General features: G+C 33.7%; 1 protein-coding gene and 1 long non-coding RNA gene across 2 annotated transcripts; both read left to right on the top strand.

Annotated features, from left to right (window-relative positions):
- Positions 1-8,113: 8,113 nt before the first annotated feature.
- Positions 8,114-11,539, top strand: LOC115954732. The gene is made up of 3 exons (XR_004083949.1): positions 8,114-8,146; positions 10,458-10,564; positions 11,169-11,539. It is a non-coding gene; the product is annotated as an uncharacterized LOC115954732 (long non-coding RNA).
- Positions 11,540-11,783: 244 nt separating this feature from the next.
- Positions 11,784-18,024, top strand: LOC115956325. Its single transcript, XM_031074739.1, has 3 exons — positions 11,784-11,928; positions 14,967-15,054; positions 17,810-18,024. The coding sequence occupies exons 1-3, from the start codon at positions 11,785-11,787 to the stop codon at positions 18,022-18,024; spliced, it is 447 nt and encodes a 148-aa protein (XP_030930599.1). The 5' UTR covers position 11,784.
- Positions 18,025-24,593: the final 6,569 nt, after the last annotated feature.

Genomic DNA, 24,593 nt, shown 5'->3' with positions numbered 1-24,593 from the left:
TTTCCTTCACAGGTCAAATATAATTTAATCACATCACTCTTCTAAAATTATATCCCTAACGCCAATTAATTTACTCATACGACCATAAATAAATAGTTGCAAAACTTTTAATGCACATTTTTTTTTCAAGCAATCATGGCATGTTTCATTTCTAGAAATTGTAATTCTTTCTTCCAAACAAGCAAAGTTTCTTGGTGAATTTAGTTCATAAGATGCCCAATCCTTCTAGCAGGGGAGAATTTAAACCTATATCCAATATAAATATTATATACAAATGTACATCTAAAAAAGGGTTTTTTGTTTTTCAAAGGGGATGGGTGGTTGAAGTGCCCATTCCATTTAAAATCCTACAGTTCAATCTAATTTTTAGTTCAATGTGAATCGTGTGAGACACGGGGCATTTAAACAAATTCAATAGTCATTCATTCGGTTTTTTGTGGTTTAAGTGGATTTTTTTTAAAATATCTTGTCTCAAATTCAGTTAAATTAAAAAGAATTGAAGAATATAAATAAAAGAGAATTTGTACATCCAAAGTTAATAAAAGTTTGGTTCAAGTTCCTTCTCTATTTAAAACCCTACAATTCACCCTAATTTTAGTTAGATATGAGACACGTTGCATTTTTTAAAAATAAAATAAAAACTTGATAGTCATTTGTTTTATTTTTTGTGATTTACATGAATTTTTTAAAATATTGTTTGTCAAATTTGGCTAAAAGATAGCAAAAATTTTAAATTTTAACTTGAAGGAATCATTGCATACGAAAGATATTAAAAGTTTGGTTGAATGATTTTATTAGTGTTTCTCAAATATACCATTGCTCCCAAGCCCATACAACATAGGTAAGTCATTCATGCATATTATCAAATACTGATCATTAAACACTATAAATATTATAACTAGTTTGTAATCTTATGTATATGTATAAATACACTTAAACATATACAATAAGATGTATAATATAATTCTTATATATATAATTTAAATACTATTGATAGTCATTTTTATATTTTGTTAACTCTTTAAAAAAAATTGTAAGGATATTATTAGGTATAAAATGTAAATTGTCCATTAAAAAAAAATTTATTGTGATGCACTTTTTTTTTTTATGATTTATTTATTCGAGACTCTTTGGTTTTTGTACTTAATAACTCACTTGGATAAATATTTATGATGTGGTCCCACATTTTATTCTAAAATTAAGAAATTAAATTCTTTAAAAATAAATAATTTAAGACGCATAGCGCAAAATTAGAACTCTATTTGGAATTCTAATTTGAGTTTCTCTCTGCTTCACGTATTATTATTATTATTATTATTATTATTATTATTATTATTATATATATAGATGATGATATGAATTTGATATTTTGTTTCGTTTATATATTGATGCTTGTATGAATTTTAATTATAATTTTTTTTCTCATCAATTTTATTATTAGCTTTGTTTTCAATGCCAGTTCAACTTTCACATGAGTCTCTTTTTGCTTAACTATAACAACCACTGTAAGGACTGTATTTGGATTAAATCTAGTACAGGATTGGGTTTAAGCCCAACAAACTCAAACAATGAATTTATAAAGTGTGGGTGAAAGAACTAGTTCTACTATAAAAGATGGACCATAAAAGTTGCTGAATTCAGATTGTTAAGCACAAGTAAAGTAAAAAAATCTGTCCTCGGCACAGTTTGAGAAACTTATCTTATAATATCTTGTTGAAGAACACAGTTACAAGAATTCACAATGTTATTGCCTAGATTTTATGATTTTTCTCCCGATCCCCCGTTTTAGGTCACCTTCCCGTGTTATATATTACAATCTTGATGTTATCCCTATCATACACGTGTAGGTTGGATTTTAGGAGCTCCTTCTTGTTCCATCCAACACATCCCAGAACCATCAAATAGTAGCTGTAAGGCTGCTTGGTCGCTGTTCAGGTATCACCTCTACATTAATGTGGCCAGAGAGTTAGTTGGGAGGCATTTAATGTGGAGGTAGCAGCTTTTGAAGATATTTGTTACCTTCTTTTACTTACCCCTTGTCCAACGTCCAACTCCTAATTGTGATGTAACTTTGAAGAAGGTCTAGGGTGATATGACACTCTTACTGACCTTGGATCCTTGTTCCCGAGATGTCTTTTCTCCTTGGACGTGTGTTGGACTTATCTCGTACTATCTTTATTTTTCTTTTTATACCATTCCCATTATAACCTCATTTGGCTATTATCGGATTAGTTAATGTCCTCGGATTAGGCCATAGACCCAATTTGTACAGCCTTAATAGTATCTCCTGACTAACTGGCCCCACAACCACTTTTTTCTTTTCTTTTTTAATGTTTAAAAATTTGGGTTTTTTTTTTTTTTTTCTTGAACTGATGCTTCTACTTAACTATGTTTTAATTGTTTTTAAATATTGAATTAAAGGCATTTTCATGTGTGTGTATATGTTGAAGTGATTTACGTTTTCAATTTTAATTTTTTTAATATTTATAAAACTTGGGGCTAGAAACGTCATTGTAATAATTTTGGAATTGTGCAATCATCATTCTTTTAAGGACAAAATTTAGCTACAAAATTGGTTGTAGCCTAAGATTACAACCTTACTTAATATTTTTTTTATTAGATGTTAATTTTGACAAATTCACCATTGGATTAAATCTTCATCTTATATCCTACATGCTTACAAAATTTCTAGAAAATTAAAGATCAATAATTATCTCATCAATAAATTGTTTAAATTGTAAGTTTTTTATAGTTTAAAATTATGCATAAAATATAAACTTATAGATCATATAACAAATAATGTTTAATTGATACAAAATTTGACATGTGTATTAAAAACGCAAAGAAAATACAATTTAACAGTTAGATTTTTAAAATATGTAATAATATTTATTTTATTAGGTAAAGTTGTAGACTTAGACTATAACTAAACTTTGTCCTTCATGTAATTATTTTTGTGGGTGCCCGAGGACTGAGGATGGATATGAAGAGTTGCCATACAACTATGAGGATGCTATGGTCCACGGACCCAAGGAGAGGAAGAGATGAGTCAAAGTACTCTAAGGCATTCTAAGTGGGAGCGAGAATCTGAAGAGAGAGAGAATCAGAAGTCATAGGGGAAATTTCTAGTTTGGAGTAGCCTGTCGCCTCCGCATTAAATGGTGGACAACAACTTTATCAGCTGCATTGATGAGGAAGTGACCTGAACAGTGTAAGTTACAATTAAGCAGACTCCTTCCACCACTTTCTTTAGATGTAAAAAGTGATAAGTGTCATGAGAGGAGGAATGTTAGGTAAGGATAAATGGTTAAGATGTGATAAAAGGAGTATATAAGAAAAGGCAGGTTTATAGAGATAAGGGGCGAGACACAAGTATCAAGAGGAAAAGAAGAACACTTAGAGATAAGAGAGTGAATAGTAATAATTCTTATGTAAATGTGGTCTCCTCGAGTCAATTTGTATGGAGAAAGTGGTTCATCCCCTTAATAAGATCGGCCCTTCCCTCCTAATTTTCCCCCTCAGGCGGAGTCCCCCTTTAGTTGTTTGTTTCCCTCTCTTAGAAATTCATTGTGTTGGGCCACGGTTGGATTGATCCAGCCACTATTCTAAGTGAGCTTAGGCCATTGGTTCATTTGGTCCCTACAATTTTTTTATCTTAAAAAGAAATTTTTACTACAATTTTCTTCCTTGAAAGACACTTGCTTGCCAATATATTGGGTGATGTCATTAACTCTAAGTAATGTTATATTTCCCAATAACTTGTTGTTGAGTTTGTATTTTGAAAATCTTAACGTTGGATTATATGTTTTATATGTTCTTAACATGCATACAAATTTTCATGTTAATAAGATGTTATTTACAATTCAATCCATAAAATCATCTTTTATGCATTATTTTAAATTACAAAAATTTGAATTTAAATAATTGGTTAATGACCTAACTATTTATCTTTGATCATCTTGAAATTTTGCAAGCATGTAAATTATAAGAAGAGAATCTAATTTAATGGTGGATTTATTAAAATTTGAATTCAATAAAAAAATATCGAGTGGTGTAACATAACTTAGTGTTACACCAGGTGTAATATAAATATATATATATATATATATAGAGAGAGAGAGAGAGAGAGAGAGAGAGAGAGAGAGAGAGAGAGAGAGTTATGCCAAGTGTAATTCTAAGTAATGTTACACCACTCAATATTTTTTAATTGGATGCGAATATTGTCAAATCTTAGATTACATTATCTTTGTATATTCTTTATACTTGCAAATTTCAAGGTGATCAAAAACTAATATCCATGTCATCAATCAATTGTTAAAATTCAAATTTTTGTAGTTTAAAATAATGCATAAAATATGAGTTTATGGATCAAATGGTAAATAGCATCCGATTGATATGAAAATTGGCATGCATGTTAAGAACATATAGAACATGTAATTTAATGGTTGGATTTTCAAAATATTAATTCGATAACAAGTTATTGGGTGGTGTAACATTACTTAGAGTTATATTAGGTGTAACTTGAACCCAACTCATATATTAATTGGGTGGTGTAACATTACTTAGAGTTATATTAGTTGTAACTTGAACCCAACTCATATATATATATATATATATATAACAACTCATCTTTCTAAATATTAATCCACTATGGTGTTCCTTTGTGTTATTTTCAATTGTAAATTTCACAATTTTTATTTTTGTCTTTTATTTTTTAAAGAAAAAAAAAAGGGAGAGAACCTTTAGACTCGCGTAAGGGCTAAGAAAGGAAACTACTGTTTATTATTTAAATATGAATCATATATAATTTCTTAATAGGAAAGACCAAAAGAATTTAGCTCCAAATTTATTTATAACTATTTTCCTCCTGCTCCTCCTTTTTTTTTTTTTTTTTTTTTTTTTTTTTTCAACTTATGACGTTTGCTCCTAATGATTGCTCTTTATCATCAGACCATGACACCAATCAGTTTTTGGTATAGGCGAGGATTGAACTCCAAATTTCTCATTCAACCATCAGAAACTTTACTAGTTGAGCTAACTAGATCTCACTCCTCCAACTGGATACATAATGATTGAAAAGACTATCCATGTTTAGTTTTAGTCATATAACTTCTTTTTTTATGAGTCATTTAACTTGTTTAAATAATACATATGAATAGTCTTAAAAATTACCAAATCCTAAATTGGAAGAGATCGCACTAAACTAGTTTGGAGCTAAACTATGTTCATTTTATTTCCATGGACTTTTGTGTGCAAATACTTGACTTGAATCCCCAGCCACGTCAGTCATGCGAATTACATCTTCTTAAATGTACTTTACAAGGGAGGTTGTAAACTTTTTTTTTTTTGATGAAAAAGGAAGGTTATTAACTTCAAATCTTAAATTTCATCCTCCTCTGTTGGTAGTTGGTACGAGTTAAGATCTGTACATCAAAGTCTTTTCTTTTTTCTTTTTTTAATTAAAGTAAAAGAAAATCAACCTAGAGGGGCCAAATTTGACAAAAACTACAGAAAAAATATTAGAACCTAAAATGGAACTTTAGATCTATGAAAAAGTTTCGAGATTACAACCCAAACCAACCCTCTTTCTCTCTCACGAAGACATACATATAAAAATTCCAATTCCCTCATGATTCATAAAAAAACCCAGATTTGTTTCATGAAATTTTCCAACTAAGATCCCTTTTTTTGGACTGTTATTGCATAGTCTCACTCTCGGACTATGCAATAATTTCCCCTTTTTTTTTAGCTATACAGCTCCAAAAGATTCTTCAATCATTCAGCTCAGTCAGGCCTAATTGCTAATTCCATAAATAGGACTCATTTGGGTCAGGCCCAAAATATTTTTTAATTTATTTTATTTGTATATTTATTTAAGAGTAGAATGTAAAATAATTCGATCAATTTTATACTATATATGGTTGGATCATTGGAAATGGGAAACTCTAATGATAGAAAATATTTGTATTTTATAAAGATGATTAAAAAAAAGTAGAATGATACTAAATAATAAGATAATATTATGCCATTGTTATAAACATCCTCTTTTTTTTTTTTTTTTTTTTTTTTTTTTTTTTTTTTTTTTTTTGAATCATAGCATCCTCTCTTTTATTAGGATAATTATTATTTGAATCTTCTAACTATAACTAAAAAAAATACTCAGGTGATTAAAATCATAGGGTGTGTACCACATTAAATTTTGGAAAAATTATAGTTTTAACCTTATAGTACAAGGGTGTAACAAATTAAATACTAAGGTTTTAAAAAAAATAACAAATAATTTCTATGCCTATTTAAGTGGAATAATATTGTGGATTCAAGTTAGCTCAATTGATAAAGTTTATGTCTTTGATGGTTGAATAAGAGATTTGGAGTTTAATCCTACCTACACCAAAAACCGATCCGTGTCTTGATCTGATAATAAAGAGTTATCATTAAGAGTAGATGTCATACGTTGAAACTCTCTAAAAAAGAAAAGAAATGGTTAGTCATTTCAATAAAGAGTTATCATCAAGGTTTGCATTATTTTAATCGCAACATTAAATCACTAGTCTATATTAAATCCAAAAAACAATGTTATTCCACTTTGTTTTTTAGAGAGAAAGTTTCAACTTATGGTGTCTGCTTCTAATTATACTCTTTATTATCAGACCAAGACACGAATCGGTTTTTGGTGTAGGCAAGAATGAACCCTAGATCTCTTATTCAACCATCAGAGATAGAGCCTTTATCAATTAAGCTAATTGGAACCCACAATATTATTCCACTTAAATAGGCATAGAAATTATTTGTATTTTTTTCAACCTTAGTATTTAATTTGTTACACCCTTATACTATAAGGTTAAAACTATAATTTTTCCAAAATTTAATGTGGTACACACCTATGATTTTAATCACCTAAGTATTTTTTTAGTTATACTTAGAAGATTGAAATCATAATTTTTTTTTGATAGGTAAAGATTGAAATCATAATTATGTAAGATAAAATTTAAAGTATGCAACGGAAATAAAACAAATATAAACATACCTTTAGCCATGGTTGTTTAAGTGTTTAGAGAAAAAGAAGACTTATTAGATAATAGTGTATCTATAAATCTATAAAATGTATCTTCTAGTCTATGACCTTTACCTTACATGTTTCCTTTTGATGGAGACAGGCTATATATATAAGCTAGACTAAAAACCATTTTAAATTAAGATTTGTTCAATAACCTCCTTCCATCAAGGAATTTAAAACTTGTAATTTCAAGGTGTTTATTAACCAAAGGGGTTATATCGATTGAAAGTTACTTATAAATTGTTATTTACCATAACGTCTTTCACAAATATCCTTTAGACATGAGTTTTTACTTATCATTTAAATGTGGGTCACATAAAGTTTTCTTAAAATCTTATATTCTCCCACTTGGCTCACTTGACATTTAAATTACTTGATAAATGATATTAACTTTAACATGACCATGATATTACTTTTGTCAACTAGTTGTGAAATGCTCATACTCAAATAAAGAATCCAATATATGAATCATGGTGGTAATACCCTTGATTATGATAAGTACTTCCTCCCATTTATTATAGTGTATAGTAATCCTGAGGATTCTGGCCTTTTGCCCTTTTTGCGAAACATATTTGGCATAATGCCCCTGTTTCGAAACTATATAGGGGCGTGCCCCTGTTTTAAAACTCGATCTCCGTAAAGGTGAGTTACTTAAGTAACTCGATTATGAAGAAACCGAGTTGTAGCCAGGTTCTTGCCACGCTGGTGTTCCAGCTTGGCTTTTGGGCAATAAAATATTCCCGCGTTACTGTTTGGAACTCGTCAATGGGGAAAACGAGTTATATGCGGAATATGAACCAGTTTTTGAATGTAACGTCTCTAAAACTGTTTGTCTTCCTTCCTTTGCAGTCTACAGTCTCTCTCCCTTCCTCAGTCCGATCAGTAGCCACCGCCAGTCTGTTCAGTAGCCACCGTCAATAGCCACCGTCAGATTCTCCTATTTGTACCCGCACCCAAACCAAACCGTTCAGTAGACCTTTTCCGAAGTTAAATCGAAACCCATACCCATACCCACACTTTTTCAATCTCAGCACGGCCGAAGCTCAACCCAATCTATCTTCGGAGTTAAAGGATTGCAAACGTATTAAGGTAATTTGTAAATGCTGAGTTCAAATTTTAATTTTTTCCCTTTGCATGTAATCTGATTTGAGTGTTGCTTCCTAAGTTTTTCGCTGTTAGATTGTTGTCTATCTGTATTCATAATTATTGTTTCTGTTTTAGCCTTGTTGGGTTTGGTTTTGAAGTGGGTTTGGTTTTGAAGTGTTTTATGACGCACATCTAGGGCAGAAATTCATGTAAAATACAGTTAGCATGACAACGGTGTTCATTGTTAGGGGAAATTGGTTTGTAATTCATATAGTTTGAAAGTGTATCAAATCAATCTCTATTTTTTCCAGAAATTATGTCACAAGTTATGTCATGATTTTGAATTAGGGAAAATTTCTTTTTAATTCAATGCTGAATGATGTTGAATTGGGAAGCTATTGGTTTTACAAGCTTCAAAGTTACTGGTTTTTACAAGCTTCCACTCTGTTTAGTTTTTATTATAATAGATATAATGTGTGTATAATGGATATGCACGCATATATGTACACACAGACCATGGACATCCTAAAACCTTTGCTGCCATTTACTCTGCTTAGGGCTCTAACTGTGCCATATTGTTTTTATTCAACATCTAAGTTTTGGTTTGTAATTTTTTTTTTTCATGTCATTATCCTTGTAATATCATACGGGAACATATAAACTTACTTACCACATCAGTTGAAAGTCACTTACATTTTGTGTACAGATGCATATTTGATTGTCTTAAGAGACTAGAATTGTCTTAGAAGTTGTTAAAGTACTTTTTTTTTTTTTTTGGTTATTAGTATTCCTAGCCTTTGTAAGAAAGGATTTAGAAGTAGCCCATATAATGAACATTCCAACTTTTTTCAATCGCAATTGCTATATCGTACCTAAATGTGAGTGCTTAGGAAAGCCTAGGCCTAGGTGTGATTGGCCAATGTTTTATCTTTGTTTATTTGATGTTCTTTTTATTGTTTAAATACCAAACAGCCATCAACACAATCAAAATGTTATCAAGAATCTAGTTTAGTGTTGAAATTCCTAAAAAGGCTACATCAAATTTGGTATTAAAGCCCGTTTAAGCTCCTGTCTTGTGTCAGATTAGCAGCTTCTGTGGGTTATGTTTGGTGACTAAGTACATCGAATTATTATTATTATCATCTATTACATTTGGGGTTGAAAAGGGAACTTAGTGGCCTTAGTGGCCTTTTAGGGTCACCCAATCCTTTCATAATAGATTGGGTTAGGTTAGGGAGCATTGAGATTTGTGGTGGCTTTTGGGAATGGAAATAGTACATCCTCTAGGGTGCTTCTGACGGACCTAGGGCTTTGTTTATTTATTTATTTTTTTGGTGGTTTGGCCTACTATACTTATTTCCCTAGGGTATTGATTTCTGTGTGTCGGAATTAATTTTTGACTCTATAAAGTGTAGGGTTTTGAATGGGGTTTGATATGTAATTTAATTAATGGAAAAGAATGGAATATGAATTGCCACTAGGCTTTTGATGCAGATGGAAAATTGCAATAAAGAAACAAAAGTAGGAATTAAATTGAGATTTTGAGAGAGAGAGAGGTCATGTAGGTTGGCAGTGATAGTGGGGCAGGGTGGGTTGGTTGCTGTGGGGGGATGGGGGTGGTCAATGGATTGGGAATGAAAAACAGCAAAAATAATTACAAAAAAAATGTTCACTGTGGGTTATCTTGGCTACAACTGGTGGATTGCTGGTCTAATCTTTTGTGTTGGAAGAGCTTTATTGGTCGACTTGTGCAATGGTTTCTCTTGTGGTTTGGAGTGGTTAGCTTAGGGAAGGGAGTTGGCTACTTACTCGAGGGTTGGAGGTGTTCTGTTGTGCTCTCTAAAAATGTTTTATGTGTTTTAAGGCCAGGCCTAAAACCTTTTAGGCCTCTCTTAATTGTGTTTTCCCACCCAACCTAAAATATTTTCAGGAAAACTAGGATTCACCTGCACGAAACACATAAAAACAATGAAAACATTTTTGGAAAGCGACAATCTTTTGCGTTACTGTCAACATATTAGGCTTCACGAACTATTCCTTGTTTATATTTTAGTGTTTTACTTTAACTCTTCCTTGATATGATAAATCGATTGAAAATCAGTGTATATAGATGCATGATGTATAATTCAGTTTAGCAATTATATGTTTTCAATTTTCTGTCAAATCTGTCTTTCACTCTGTCTCTCTGTATTTGTTTCTGTGAGTTTGTTGTAGAACATTCAATTACTTGCCTGTGTTTACTTGCAAAAGCCAAGCTTTTCTTCACTATTACTTGCCTGTGTTTACGTGTCTAACATGATTGCATGCGTGTCAGATATGCAGCAAGTGGGAAATGTGGATCCTGGACCGACGGTTGGTACACAGTTGACGCGGCAGCCGGTTCATCGATCCACGCTACTTTGGGAGACGCCAGCCGGTCAGGTGTGTAGTTGTACTGAACTTTTGACATGTCAAAATCATTTAATTTTATTTCTGTACGGTTCTTTGATTCTTTGCAAATAGACGTTGGACATGGTAGAATGTTTTGGTTTACGCAGAATTGTATTTAATCCAAAGAGAAAATGGCATGAAACATAAATAATCAAGAACATTGTATGGAGCAGAAATGTTCAAAGTCAGTACATGTCATTTAGAAGCTATAGTAATCAATAAGAAATTGAATCCGCTACTATTCTTTTTTCCAAACATGCGCACACAATTACGCGTGGCTACACATAAGACAACTAACGACCTTGATTCCTAATTCCCTACTCCATTTGACATAGTGAGGCACTTTGTTCATTCATTTAAAAACATGATGCCCATCACCTTAGTGCTAATTTTAAACAATGTCATTCATGTTGAATTTGATCCTATCTGCTATTGAGGTAGAGCGAATAAGCAATTAACATTGTAACTAACGTTTTGCAAAATGTTCGGGACTAACTAGTTAGCCTACTGTTTCTTGCATATTATTATTATGTAGCATTGTTATAGTTATTTCGTGTGCACTATCCTAAGACAATGCTCTTTCGTGTGCAGGTAGTGCCAGGCGTGTTAAACTGCAGACGCCGAAGTTGCAAGTTACCCGAGCATGGGCTTGACCCACGGATTGCTCGGTACATAAATGAGGCGGGTTTTGAAGGGTTATTCAAGGTTCCAAACATGGAAGTGGATCATGCGTTGATCACAGCTCTAGTTGAGCGTTGGCGTCCGGAGACGCACACATTCCACCTACCGCATGGAGAGATGAGCATCACCTTACAAGATATTGAGGTGATGCTAGGGGTTCCTGTTGATGGGTTGCCAATTACTGGGGCTGTGAAGATGGAGTGGCCTACATTGTGTCTTGAGTTATTGGGTCATCGTCCACCAGACCCGATACCGCATCCGCATGAGAACACCTTTATCCTTGCTGGGGCGAGGCTCAGATTCACGTGGCTGGATGCACTATTTAGTGGTCCCCTAGCTGCGGATGCTACTGATGAGGTAGTGCAGCAACATGCGCGCTATCACATACTCGATCGGTTGGGGACGATTTTGTTTATGGATAAGTCGGCAGACCGGGTGTCGGTGCTGCCTCTACAGTTCCTAAACCCAATCAGCAATGCGAAGAGGTACAGTTGGGGTAGTGGGGCATTAGCTTGGTTGTACAGGCACTTATGCAAGGCATCGGAGTCGAAGGCGAAGCAGATTGGAGGAGCAGTAATGTTGGTGCAGCTGTGGGCGTATTCGAGGTTCCCACTGATATGCCCTGTTATGAGGTTGCCACTATCGCCAGTGGAGGCAGGTCCCTTTGCCAATCGGTATGTTATTTGAGTAGTTTGATACAATTGTCAAGTACTATTATTTTTTTTCAATAAATGTTTGGTATGATTTGTGGTGCCTACATATATTTGTAAGACTGTCTTGCTTTTATGATTAAAGCATGCTATTTTGCGAAAGACAAATTTCTTCACCTTATGTCAATCATTATATTTGCATGATTATTATTTTGGTTAGTCTGATTCCAATTTAAATTCCAATATCTTACTGCATTTAGTTAATATTAGAAATGCTAAAATGTATTGGCAATGCTAAAGCATTGCTGTTTTGGCCAATGTCCTTTTCTGCCTGGTAGTAGTTCTGAATTTGCAAGATAATTAGGGCCATAACCTAGCCAAGAGCCTTGTAGTTTAATTGGCACCTCCTAGTGTTTTTGACGTAGACATGCAGGGTTCAAATCCCCCACTCCAACTATCAAATTATGAAAAAATAAAAAATAGAATCAGGGCCATAACTTAACTTTACCCTATGCTTAACTATTTTTATATGGTAAGACAAATAAGTATATATTACATGTATATAACACCTCTAATACAGAAGAAGAAAGAAGAGATTAAATCATATACTTTCAACAAATCCCCAAGTCAAGAATCTCTCTATCTCTAGATCTTTCTAATTTTTAGTAAAATAAGTGGTGGAAACCCATAATGACTTGTGTTCGATATCATAGATAACCTTGGGTTTTCACTTCTCAGATGGTTTGGGTTTAATATTCCTCCTTCAAATTTCAATCTAATGTGTTTTTGATAATTGTGTTTAGAAATGAAGTATTGGTTTTTTGGTTTTCAAAAATCATTCATCATAGAATATACATAAATTGATATATGAGATGTACATGAGTCAAGAGCTCCTTGGCACTAATTGTAGGACTTGGCTAACCAATATGCATCACGGTGGGTTAGTAAGAGCTTAGAAATTAATTTAAATCCTCTTAGCTTTTCCATCGATGATTCTTATTCTTGGAATTCCTTTATCTCAGTCTCTAGATTGGGTGGTAGAATATTTTTCTGCCGTATGTCATTGTTGTTTAGTCTAAGGTTAAAGACCTCATGAATTATTTGGTATCACTTTTGATGTGTAGCATAAACATTTTATGTGGATTGGTAGTTGCATACATTGCCTGGTAAATGGTTATGAAGGTAATGGAAGTTCTGGTAAGTTTGAGAGTCTTGGATTTTTTTGGGGTTGATGGTAACTTTGATATGTTAATGAAGCTATAGGCCTGTTTCAAATCAAAATTGCCTCTATTAGCTTAGGGACTGGCCTCTTGTCCTAAAAGGGTCCATGGTCATGAGATGCTTACTAATGCCATAGGTTCAATCTGCCTTTTGTAGCTTCTAATGCAGCATTTGAGGAGACAACTGCAAATAGATTTTAAACTTTGGTAGAATGAATTCAGTCCAAATAAATTTTTTTGACTACATTCTTTTGAGAAATAAATTTTGGTATCATGCTAAAACACTTACTAGAAAGTAATTATACTAAATGAAATTATGTACGGTTATGTCATTGGAGAATTTATATTTTGTCAATAAATAATATAAAATATTATTCAATATGACAATTTCTCCAATTTCTCTATAATGATCCACAATTTCTATAATTGCTCTACTACCCGGTGAAGGACAAATACCAGACCAACCCCAACCAAATTATCCAAATCCCAACTTTATCCACCACCGTGAACGACCCATATTCCCTAATCACAAGTTGGTTTTGTGATTGTGGGGTTCCATTGTCGAATGAAAATGTTACAAACGAAAAGGGTAAAGAAAATTCAAGAAATTGAAAATACATTCACATGGAGTTAGTCACCATTTCTATCTAGTTTCCAATATGCTGTCTTCTGTCCAAAGCTGAACCCATTGAGAATACAGTAAATCAAACAGGGCAGGGAGACAATAATTCCCAATCCTGCAATTGCCTAACATAGATAGGGTACTAATGCACTACTTTACCCCTAACATCCAAATAATCACTAACCCTAGCATGTTTGTTAGCTGCAATTTGGAAAGGATCATAAACTAACGTAAGCTAACCAATTAAAAGACTTGTTCCCACACCATGCATCAAGCCATATACCCTCACCCTCATGCCATCCCCAATTTTAAATCTAATAAATTTATAGGACTCCCAAAACCTGCTCTTATTCCTTTCCACAGTCCCACTCCGTGTGGAAATTCTACTCCGTCTGTAGTCCACTGGGAATCTTGCTCATATTTAATTCTCAGAAGGCATCTCCACAATTGGTCATTTCCCTGAGTAAAACACCATATTCACTTATCCAACATTGCAAAGTTGAAGGAGCTTAAATTTTTGAGACATCTTTGCGGCCAGTGTGACGAGTTGATTAGTTTTGGTTTTGAGCAGTTTGATTAGTTTTGGCCCCTTTTTTAATTACTAAATTTTTTTATTCTCTTACAAAAGAAAACCTTGTATATTATTTTTTTGATAAGTAACAATCTAATGAAAACAAATATATATATATATATATATATAATAACCCTTATATGTTAGGTTTACACATAAGCTAGCCCAACATTAAAAACTAAAGAATGTCAGGCCCTTGCAAAAACTAAACAATGTATTCATGTTTGAAATTCTTGATGGAGAGGTATTTATTGAGGAGGAAGTATAGTATCCCCTTTCATTTCAATCTGGGACTTTCAATAAGTCTTTCTTAGAAAACTGTTTTGTCCCTCATTGATTTTGACTTGTTTTTATTTGTATTTTTTTAAACTGGTAAGTTATAGGTGCACCCAATGGGAATCCAAGATTGAAAAAAGGAGCCACTCTTTTTCTGTCTTTCATTCTAGAGAAGAAAAGTTCCAAAGTTAGCATGATATTTTTTATTTTTTATTTTTTTGATATATAACGTTAGAACTTTTTATTAAAGAATAGCCAACCCAAGTACACTGAAAATGTACTACAGTGGCATGAATATTTGCATGATAATTATTTGGAATATATTATTTGCATGATAACTAATGAGCATTGTTTGAAATTATATGTTTACTAGATGGAAGGGGCCGAAGAGCACGACAGAGCATGCGACACATGTGCTAGTTGCGTATCGTGCGTCACTGTCGAGTATACGGGCACACCAGGTATTCTACCGCTTCATGTCACAAGGATATAATTCTCTATTTTATTTTGGTTTTGACTTTCTAGGGTTGTCAACTACTGCATGTGTATAGTTAATAATGTAACTTTGGTCGATTAGACCATAGATATACAAGGCATTAGTTACGAATTATATTTGAAGGTGGGCAATCACTATAAAGTACCTTCATTAGTAATTTTACACTAATTTGATTCCACATATATTTAGCTGTGTACGCTTCAATTTTCTTCCTCGGTTTTAGCTACTGCAACCAGTACTATCTAGGTGCATCTAACCATGTCAAATCCAATAAGAGGGGGAAATAGAATAAGAGGGGGAAATAGGTCAAGAATGTCTTACGATTTTTAGTGAAGTGGTTCTTCAATGGTCTTATACATGTGTGCTCACATTGAGGATTGACACAAATAAGTACGTATTTCACTTGTTAAGAAAAAGTGTCGGCACACCCAAATATGCTTTAACATATGATCATTTGCTACTAATTAAACAGCTGCATCCTGAATTAGCTAGACTTTGTGAAACAATTAAAATTTTGAATGCTACTGCAACTCTAGGCTTATGTCGACACTGCCTCAACAAGTCAAACATGGTGGTCAAGTTGCAGAACCTTGACTTCATAGAAAGGAAAATGAGTCAGAACAAAAAGCGAGTAAAATTCATCAAGAACAAGACAGGATAGCTGTATAGTTAGCCTAACAACTTCAAAACTTTTGCTCATCAGAAACCAAACACCCACTACCCATGTCTTGTGAACCAACAGAAAAGAAAATTTTTTGGATAGGATGACTCTGCTAAAAGCATCAATCAGAGAGCAGTGAGCAATGCTTCTTTTCTAGTTGTCACGAGAATAGCATTAGCTTGATTCGTCAGCAACCTCCAAACATATTACTGAAATACAGTTAATCAGTTAAGAAGTGGCTTCAATAATACACAATTTGATTCTTTGATGAGGTCATGACATAATCTAGTGGGGCAATGGATCATAAAGTCTCAACATTAGGTCCTTCTGAAAAGTACATTTGGGTGCAGCTAAGAAAGCATGGGAAGAGAAAAAGAAAAAGTGATTCTGATCTAACTATTTATTAGTATATATATATTTATATATAGTCATATCCTTAATTTGGTAACCAGAATCTTCTTAACTGCCAATCTTAATTAAGGTTCTAAAGACAACTTAATTTCTCACCTCCTAACCACTGGTGTTTTCTTCCTTCCACCAGCAATTGTTGCTAATATAACTTCAAAAAGAAGTTAAGACCACCCTTTTCATTTGTTCAATGCTTGTGGTTTCAACAAGATCAATTTGTTCTAGTCCTTTTTAATCCTTTTTCCTTTTACAAAAACAACAATGAAGCATTAGTTTCAAAATTTTTGGGTCGGTTCTAGATATACTCAACAAATTAGTCAGGTCGACCATATGAACTCTTTTTTGCTGGTCATTTTATTGAATCGAAATCATACTATTTGTTACCTTACTTCCTTAATGGACATATCAAAGTTTACAACTTCTATTAATGTCATTTTTGTCTTCCTCTATCTTTTTTTACTTCCCAACTTCAAACAAGTCACTTGTTGTAATTAGTGCATTAATCATTTTCCTCTAAAATAATCAAAGTATCTCAAACGACTTCCTCTCATATTTAAATTCAAGAAAATTTCTCATGTTATTATGTGTGCAGATTTTGAATGATGTCCTTACTAGCTAGCTTTAAACCACAGTTTTATATGATCAAAATCTTCAAAAAGGTGTAAGGAAAAATATAGTATCTCAAAAAATGAGTGCAGTTTGTTCTATAGGAAACCTAGATAACTGTGTATTTGCTATCCACAGCAAAAGTTGGATGTGATTGATAGAAATTTACAACCTTGACTGATAATATAACATAATCACTGTGGTGAGTTCATATGGACTCACAACATCAGCAGAATTTAATTCATGATAAACTGTACTCCGACCTATGACCAATTTCATCATGGATACCTTGTATTTTATCTTTTATTTGGTTACAATCATATAAATGCAAGAACCATCAATTCTTTCATAAAGTTGAAGTGCATGATAAAGATGTAGGACACACTAGCTGAGTTATCAAAGTAGTCATCATGACAAGTACAACTAATTTGTCTTTTTTCACGTTGTCCACATATGATCGTCGAGTGATACTGTTTGTTCTAATTGAAGTGCAAAGAATAATATGTTAACTCATAAATCCAGCACTATAAGAAATTCTTGGAGAAGAATTACGTTTAATTTTGATTATGAATCAATGTCTGAGAGTCTAAATTATATATCAGGATTTTCTCAAGTCACCTTCACTTTATCCGACAAACAAACCTTTGCCAAAGTCAGAGATAATTAGTGGGGAACCACATTCATGCATATCATGATTCATGACCATAAATATAAAATTATTGGAAATTCAATGATACATAAAAAGTAAGCATGCATGCTATAATTGTAGACATATTACTGATGCCAAGTTATAGCTCGAGCCAATAAAGGAATACGTATACAGATAAGAAAATGTTTTTGATGACATGAAATAACAACTCTATGTAAGAAAGAACTCAAATCATACATAGGTATAAGGTGACAGTCATAATTAATAAGTAATTCTCTCCTTCATCATATTTTCTGATTCAAGCATCATAGCTCTTTATTGTGTGGCTGCCACACCGGTAGCACTCTGAGGTTCTCTTATTGTTGGCAGGCATCTAATTGTTGACCATTTCTGCAGGTTGTTTGGGAGCCCTACAGCGATGTCCTAGAGTTGTTGCCCCCATATTGCACTGCCGGCCGACAAATATGGAGGGCCGATGTGCCATTGATCTATTTTTGGATAGTAGAGGATCATCATCCCGAACGTGTCTTTCGTCAATTCGGGATGAAGCAAGTGCCACCGGATATTGTAGATACATCCGTTCATCTCCACAAAATCTCCCTCCAAGGTAAACTAGATAAGGATTGGGTGCAAGAGCATGTTGTCTACATTGACCGATGGGCCTATAGAGAGGAACATATTGCTGACGCACCGGCATTGGATGGGGACACGACATACCTTGCTGCTTACATGGAGTCCTACCGAAAGACGACGAGACGGTACATTACACGCGACTCGGCGTATTGGGAAATCATGGTAAGGCAACAATTCGATGCTTCTTTTATGGATTGACAATATATGTGTGTTGCTGCATGCATTACGAGAATTTAAGTTTTATATATATATATATATATATATATAAATTATTTGTTAAAAAAAATAAAGATAAAATAGATTTAGTGCTGTGGACTTAAAGGCCTAGTGTTGCACAACACAAAACTAAACAAAGAAGTTTTAACGGGACTCATTTATTTCGCAGGTTGAGTCCACTGTGGAATTACTATTGCAATGCGAACCAAACTCCGCAGTGTACAATCACCTGAAGAGGACGCTGGACCTTGTCGGAGAGATGAGCCGAGCGGCATTGGAGAATGCGCGTGCCACGGTGACTGAGGCGAGCACACAGGCTACAGGCCGTGGTGGGGGAGGTCGTGGGTCTAGAGGGCGTGGACGCAGTGGAGGTCATGCATACAGTGGAGGTCGTGGAGGTGGTCACGAGGATGACGATGTCTTGGGTAACTTCCAACTCTAATACCTTCAATTCTTACTGAATTTAACTTCTACTACTTTCAGTTGTAATTTATTTAGAGGACATATGATAGTAGCAAAGTATATATTGTTTGGTAACTAGTTTTTAGTGTTAATTTTCACTTCCTTCTCATAATTATGGTATAATTAGTAGCGTTACAATGTTCTGCCAAACTTTAAATATTAAGACTAAGCACTTTAAATATTAACCAATGGGAATAAGCACTTTTTTCTTCCAAGCGATATATATATGTATTGACGTTTAAGACATGCAAACTTGTTTCATTCATTCCTTATCAACTACAATCACAATACTATTATCCACTTTTAACATATACACATCAATGCTAATATATTATGCGTATGTATGAAAACAAAAGTCCAGCAAAATCATTTTTTCATCATATAAAGCACAGACCACTATGGATGCCAATGTAATTCCTTTTAAAAATATTGCTACGCAACCATGAACATAAAATTAGCATTATATGAGGAAATTCAAAGTTGTGATCACACTATGAGGTTCATAAAATTAGAGTTTAAAAAATAGTAATAATAACAATAATAGAGTATAAACAAGTAAACAAAGCTGGACTTTGTAATTCAAAGGTTTTGTTTTATAAATTTTTTTATTATACTTAATTTAATATGCCAATAATGAATTAAAAACAAAGTTTTATTAGATTTTACCAACAAAACAAGGTTTATATGTAACTCGTCTAGGTGGCGTAAGTATTAGTTTTATTGGGAAGGGTTTACACTAGACAATAGTTATTGGATTCTATGAACGACATGCACTAGGTGCGGGTCAAGCGATTGCTTACGCATTTGGCCCTTGTCTTGTAGGGTTTACACTTTACAATAGGGTTTACACCGTATTCACTTGGCCCTTGGTTACACTTCACATTTTGAATCTTTTGTTAGAAACAATGTTTTATTGTTATTGTATCAGCTTTGTAACTGCTATGTGTTTTCAGGTCTGCTCTACCTTTGTTTTTGGACTTTGTTGTCTTCCATTCTCAGTTGAATGAATACAGAGTGTTGAAATAATCGAGTTAACAAAAACACAAAAACATTGAGAGAGAATTTTTATGAACATTTTGTAATAATTGATAGTGGAAGTAATATTTCTCCAGTCTCAGTCAGAAAAATTTTTTCATCCTAAAACGGCAACTTCATTTCTTAAATATTATTGTTAAAGTTGACATAATTATTGTATGAAAAAATTGGCTTTTGCCCCTTTCAAAAAAACAATCTAGCATTTTACCGTATTTTCCAAATTAATTAGGAAATGCCCCTCTGTTTAAACTCAATTTTCTGAAAATCAAGTTAAGCTCTATAGTGACGTTTTTTAGGATTCTATAGTGACGTTTTAAGGACCTATAGTGGCGTTTTGTAATCCGATTTCCATGAAGTCGAGTTATAGGTAACAAAAAGAGAAAAAAATTGCATGTAACTTGACTTCATGGAGATTGGATTATAAAATGCCACTATAGTTCCTTAAAACGTCACTATAGGATCCTTAAAAATGTCACTATAGGGCTTAATTCATTTTTTTTTACAGAAAATCGAGTCTAAAAAGAGGGGTATTTCCCTAATTAATTTGGGAAAGACGGCAAAATGCTAGATTGTTTTTTTGGAATGGGCATTTGCCCATTTTCTTTAGCTTGGGGCAAAATATGATACTGCCATTGCAAATGGCACGGGTTTAATTAGAATACAGAGTAAGAACACTGGACCGGAAAAGAAAGCAACCATAAGGCTTCATTTTGTATTTGCATTTGTGTGCATGTGAGTGTGTATATGAGAGGTCTCATGCACCCAAATTAAGCGAGTTTAAAGGGTCAAATGCCATTTAATCATATCTACGCTGCAAATAGTAAGACATTTTATGACTCAATCCCTTGTGGTTATCTTAATAAATGCAACTGTTTTTCTGCAGATGATGAGGCGTTGGAGGGCGACTGGGGCATGTACATGGATGGTGTCGGGTCATCGCGATGCACGTCTGACGCTGCTGCCCAGCCATCCCACCCCCCTGGCCATGAGAATAGTGCAGAACACACATCCTGTGCCCAAGCTGGCCCTCGGTCCCCACCACCCACTCGGCTGTCTCCCCCATTGTTTGCCGACTCTGCCCATGACGGTGGCTGTATATTTGTACCCACCCCTGGCCGACCGACACCACCGATAGTTCAAGCTGAGCCCACCCAGGACCCTTCACTTCCTAACCCTGAAGAACTGGCTGCACAGATCGAACAGATACAGGGTGATAATATAGTGCCGGTACATGGGTTGCGAAGATCACTCCGCACTGACATACATCCCCCTGGTTGTGGGACCGGTGACGGTAAATAACATGATTTATTATCGAGTACATGGAAGCTATCCATAGACTGCGCATAATTATAAAAGACATATAAAACTCATAAAGGAATTATTACTATGTCATTATATGTCCTAGTCTTCTATTTTCATAATGATAAAGTAATTATTTGCATAGCTATGAAGGCATCTTTCTTAACTGCTACATGTTCATCAGATTGTTCAGATTAACAATCTTGTGCTCAGTTTGCATTATATTTTATTATTTAGGCAGTGCATCTCCATGCTATGTAAACTGTTTATCATTTACCTTAATAGAATGTCACAGGACTTGCATATGATGTTGTGTGCTTTAAGTGATGATCATACTCAGATCAAACATTTTCTGATAATTAAATTAAGCATAGGGAATGTGTGCATTCAAGTAATGTGTGATCCCTTTGAATTTCAGGTAAGACGAGACCGGCGAAGGCAGTTGTGAGGAAACGAAAAGATCGTTGAGCCGTTGATGATGTGGAGCTTATGGGGGTAAAACCTTGCCCAATATCTGGACTTTTTAATCTATTTTAGTTTTTGAGGTTCAATTTCGATAATTACAATTCAGAACAAAAACAGTTACAAAAAGAAAAAGATAAAATAAATGTCCTCATTATTAGACAGTTGGGATTTATCTTGGCTATAAAAGGAAGATGTTACTTTTAAGCAACTTAATTTTGCTTCTCCTCTGTCTAGATATACATAAGTCCAGCATGAAACTCTCTTTTGCTTGTTAGGCAAAACTGCAAAAGATTGGTTTGCATTATTTTTAAAGAAGCAAAGAATCAACCCCCTTGACCCAAAGAGACATGCAACAATACCAACCTTCCCTTTATTACTACTCCTTTCTACTTCTATTTTAATTTTTCTTTCTAGTATATATATATTTTTTCTGAAGGCAGTTCACAGTTTACAAATCTAATAAAGATTTGAGCTCTCGGAATACTCTAAAGTCAACTCATGCATTTTGCTTTAAAGGGAATTAACTCTGTTTCTTTCCTCTTTCCTAATTCCTAACTTATAATTTGATTAGTAACACATGCACCTGGTGGATCTTAATATCTGCTTTACATGATACTTGGCTTTTTGTGTGGTTTTCCATTTAATCTTGAATAAGCCTTCTTTTGAGAGGTCTGTGAAGATATCCAAGCATGGAAATTTTTTTTTTGCCTAAGGAAAGAAAACAATGTTATAGCTGGACCAGCAAAAGCAAGGATGGGGAAGTGTCTCACTACTTGCATTAAGGTTCTAGTTCAGATCACTCTGATGTGATTGCCTCTTTCATACCAGTGCCTTTACACCCCTTTGATGATAAGCATTACTTGCTTCCTAAACAAATATTAGAGATAATGAAGGTGCCACCTAAATCGTGTGAAAGCTTTTGTCATCAAGTGGCCATTCAACTCTGTTTCTTACCTCTTTCCTAATTCCTATCCATCAATTTAGTTTGTCTTTTGTTGGTAATACATTATGATCTAGATCCTATGCAAGATTGTAAACTGTTAATTATTATATTAATTCTGTAAACATTCGTACAAGAGTAATGATTAAAGAAGGCCAATTCTTTCAAATCTATACACATTATATGCTGTAGAAGTGGTCCTTCAACAACCAGGAATCATCTAGTTAAAAAAGCAGTGATCTGTCTAGAAAGACCTCTTTATCAATCTGGCAATAAACTAATTAAGTTATGCTAGTTGGCGAAGTTAAGGTTTTCCTTAATGGTGTAGGTGATCATCAACTGGGGATGTCATTCTGTCTACTATATAGGCCAGCTCCTTGTGTAATTAATAGATTGACTTTTTATCTATTCTAAGAGAGTAGAGGTAAAGAAACAGAAAAAGAAAATCAGAAACTCCTTATGTAATTTTATAAGTTTAATGGGTCCTCCATGTACCAAAAAAACCATATTATAAAAGGCTCTATTTGGTCAGCTAAGAATCATAGTGTCATAGGTAACTTGTACCACTTTTTGCTTGAGAGAAAGCTGATTTCATGACAGTATCAGGCAACTTAAGACTGGTTTTGGAATTTTATTGGTTTTTGTTTTATTGAATTCCTCACATTTTGTAGAAAATATTGATGGCATGACAAAATGTATATTAGTAAGAGATTTTAAGAACTCAATGATCAAGTCAACTTAAAAACTCTAGAAGTCCTAGTCCTTAACACTTCTATTTTGTCAAAATGAGTTTGGCCTAAAAATAATATTCAAAACTCAAATAGAAAACCAGACAAAATGTAAATCCCAGTCCCTAAGGTCAAGGGTCTCCAAAATCTATTTACTTTTAAGTAACTTAATTATGCTTCTCCTCTGTGTAGATATACATAAGTCCAGCATGGCTTGGAAATTGAATTTGCTTAGTTATGTTTATGCTTCTCCTCTGTCTAGATATACATAAGTCTAGCATGTTTATGACGTACAGAATTTGGTTAGTTATGTTTCTGTTTATAAATTTCCTTCCTTGCTTTACGCTTTCTTTGATTTGCAAGAAAGTGATGGAAAAAAGGTGTCCTGCACATCACATTATCATTATTGAAACCTGCCCTGCACATCAAATTAGACCTATGATATTTGGACACAAACACAACACAACTGTCTTGTTTCAGCTTGGACATAGCAACACAACACAAATGTTAAGGATTTTTCTATAGTTTAAACTTATATTTTCATTTAGTTGTTGGTTTTTGTTTTTTATTTATTGATTCATATTTGGTGGCATATTTTGCCGGCTTCAGTGGTTCGTACTATTGATATTAACAGAAAGCTGACCACAATTTGTTTTTTTCTTTGTTTTTTGCACAGTAGTTGGACAACGTGTTATTGTTCAGCGTTCAGCTAGCGGATACAACTTTGATAACATTTTTTGGACATAAAAGACTGACAGATTTTTGGAGAGCATACATGGCAGCAGATTTTTGGAGGGCATATATGTTAACAGCTGATTTTTTGGATATGTTAGACACAGCTTTTGGAACATATTTTGTAACTAATGAAGCTACTTAAGCATGTTTATGACGTACATGAATATTTGAGTCAGCTTCGAGTTAGGTACCAATTATACCAATTATATTTGCAAAGGGTGGATATTTTCATGTGCGATGGAAAAGTTCATTTCTAGATTTTTGTATCTATGTATCTGCATATTTGAACAAAGGCAGCTTTAGACGAATGCAATATAGTGATGATGGATGGAGATCCCACAACTGACAAATTTTAATTTATACATTAGATTTTCGAGTACTTTTTCCTTTTATGTGGGTCTCTTTTATAAGCAAAAGACTCTAGTGTAAATTTATACAGTTGGGATTTGTTCAAGATGAATGCAACTTTAGTTGATGAACTACTAGTTCTTGTTCTTGTTTCTCTAGTACCTTCAGTAGTTCCTATACCCGTCATGTTACTTGGATTATTTACAAGCAATATTCACGCTCTTACTTTTTGCAACTTTAACTGTGGCTTATATAGGCGAATCCATGGAGGGTCATCATTGACTAGTTTGCGTGATTTATTTTTTAAGTTTAACCCTTA

The sequence above is a fragment of the Quercus lobata genome, chromosome 8, assembly GCF_001633185.2.
Source record: "Quercus lobata isolate SW786 chromosome 8, ValleyOak3.0 Primary Assembly, whole genome shotgun sequence".
Classification (NCBI taxonomy): Eukaryota; Viridiplantae; Streptophyta; class Magnoliopsida; order Fagales; family Fagaceae; genus Quercus; species Quercus lobata.
The sequence above is the reverse complement of the archived record's forward strand: the minus strand, read 5'-3'. Positions and strand labels throughout refer to the sequence as shown.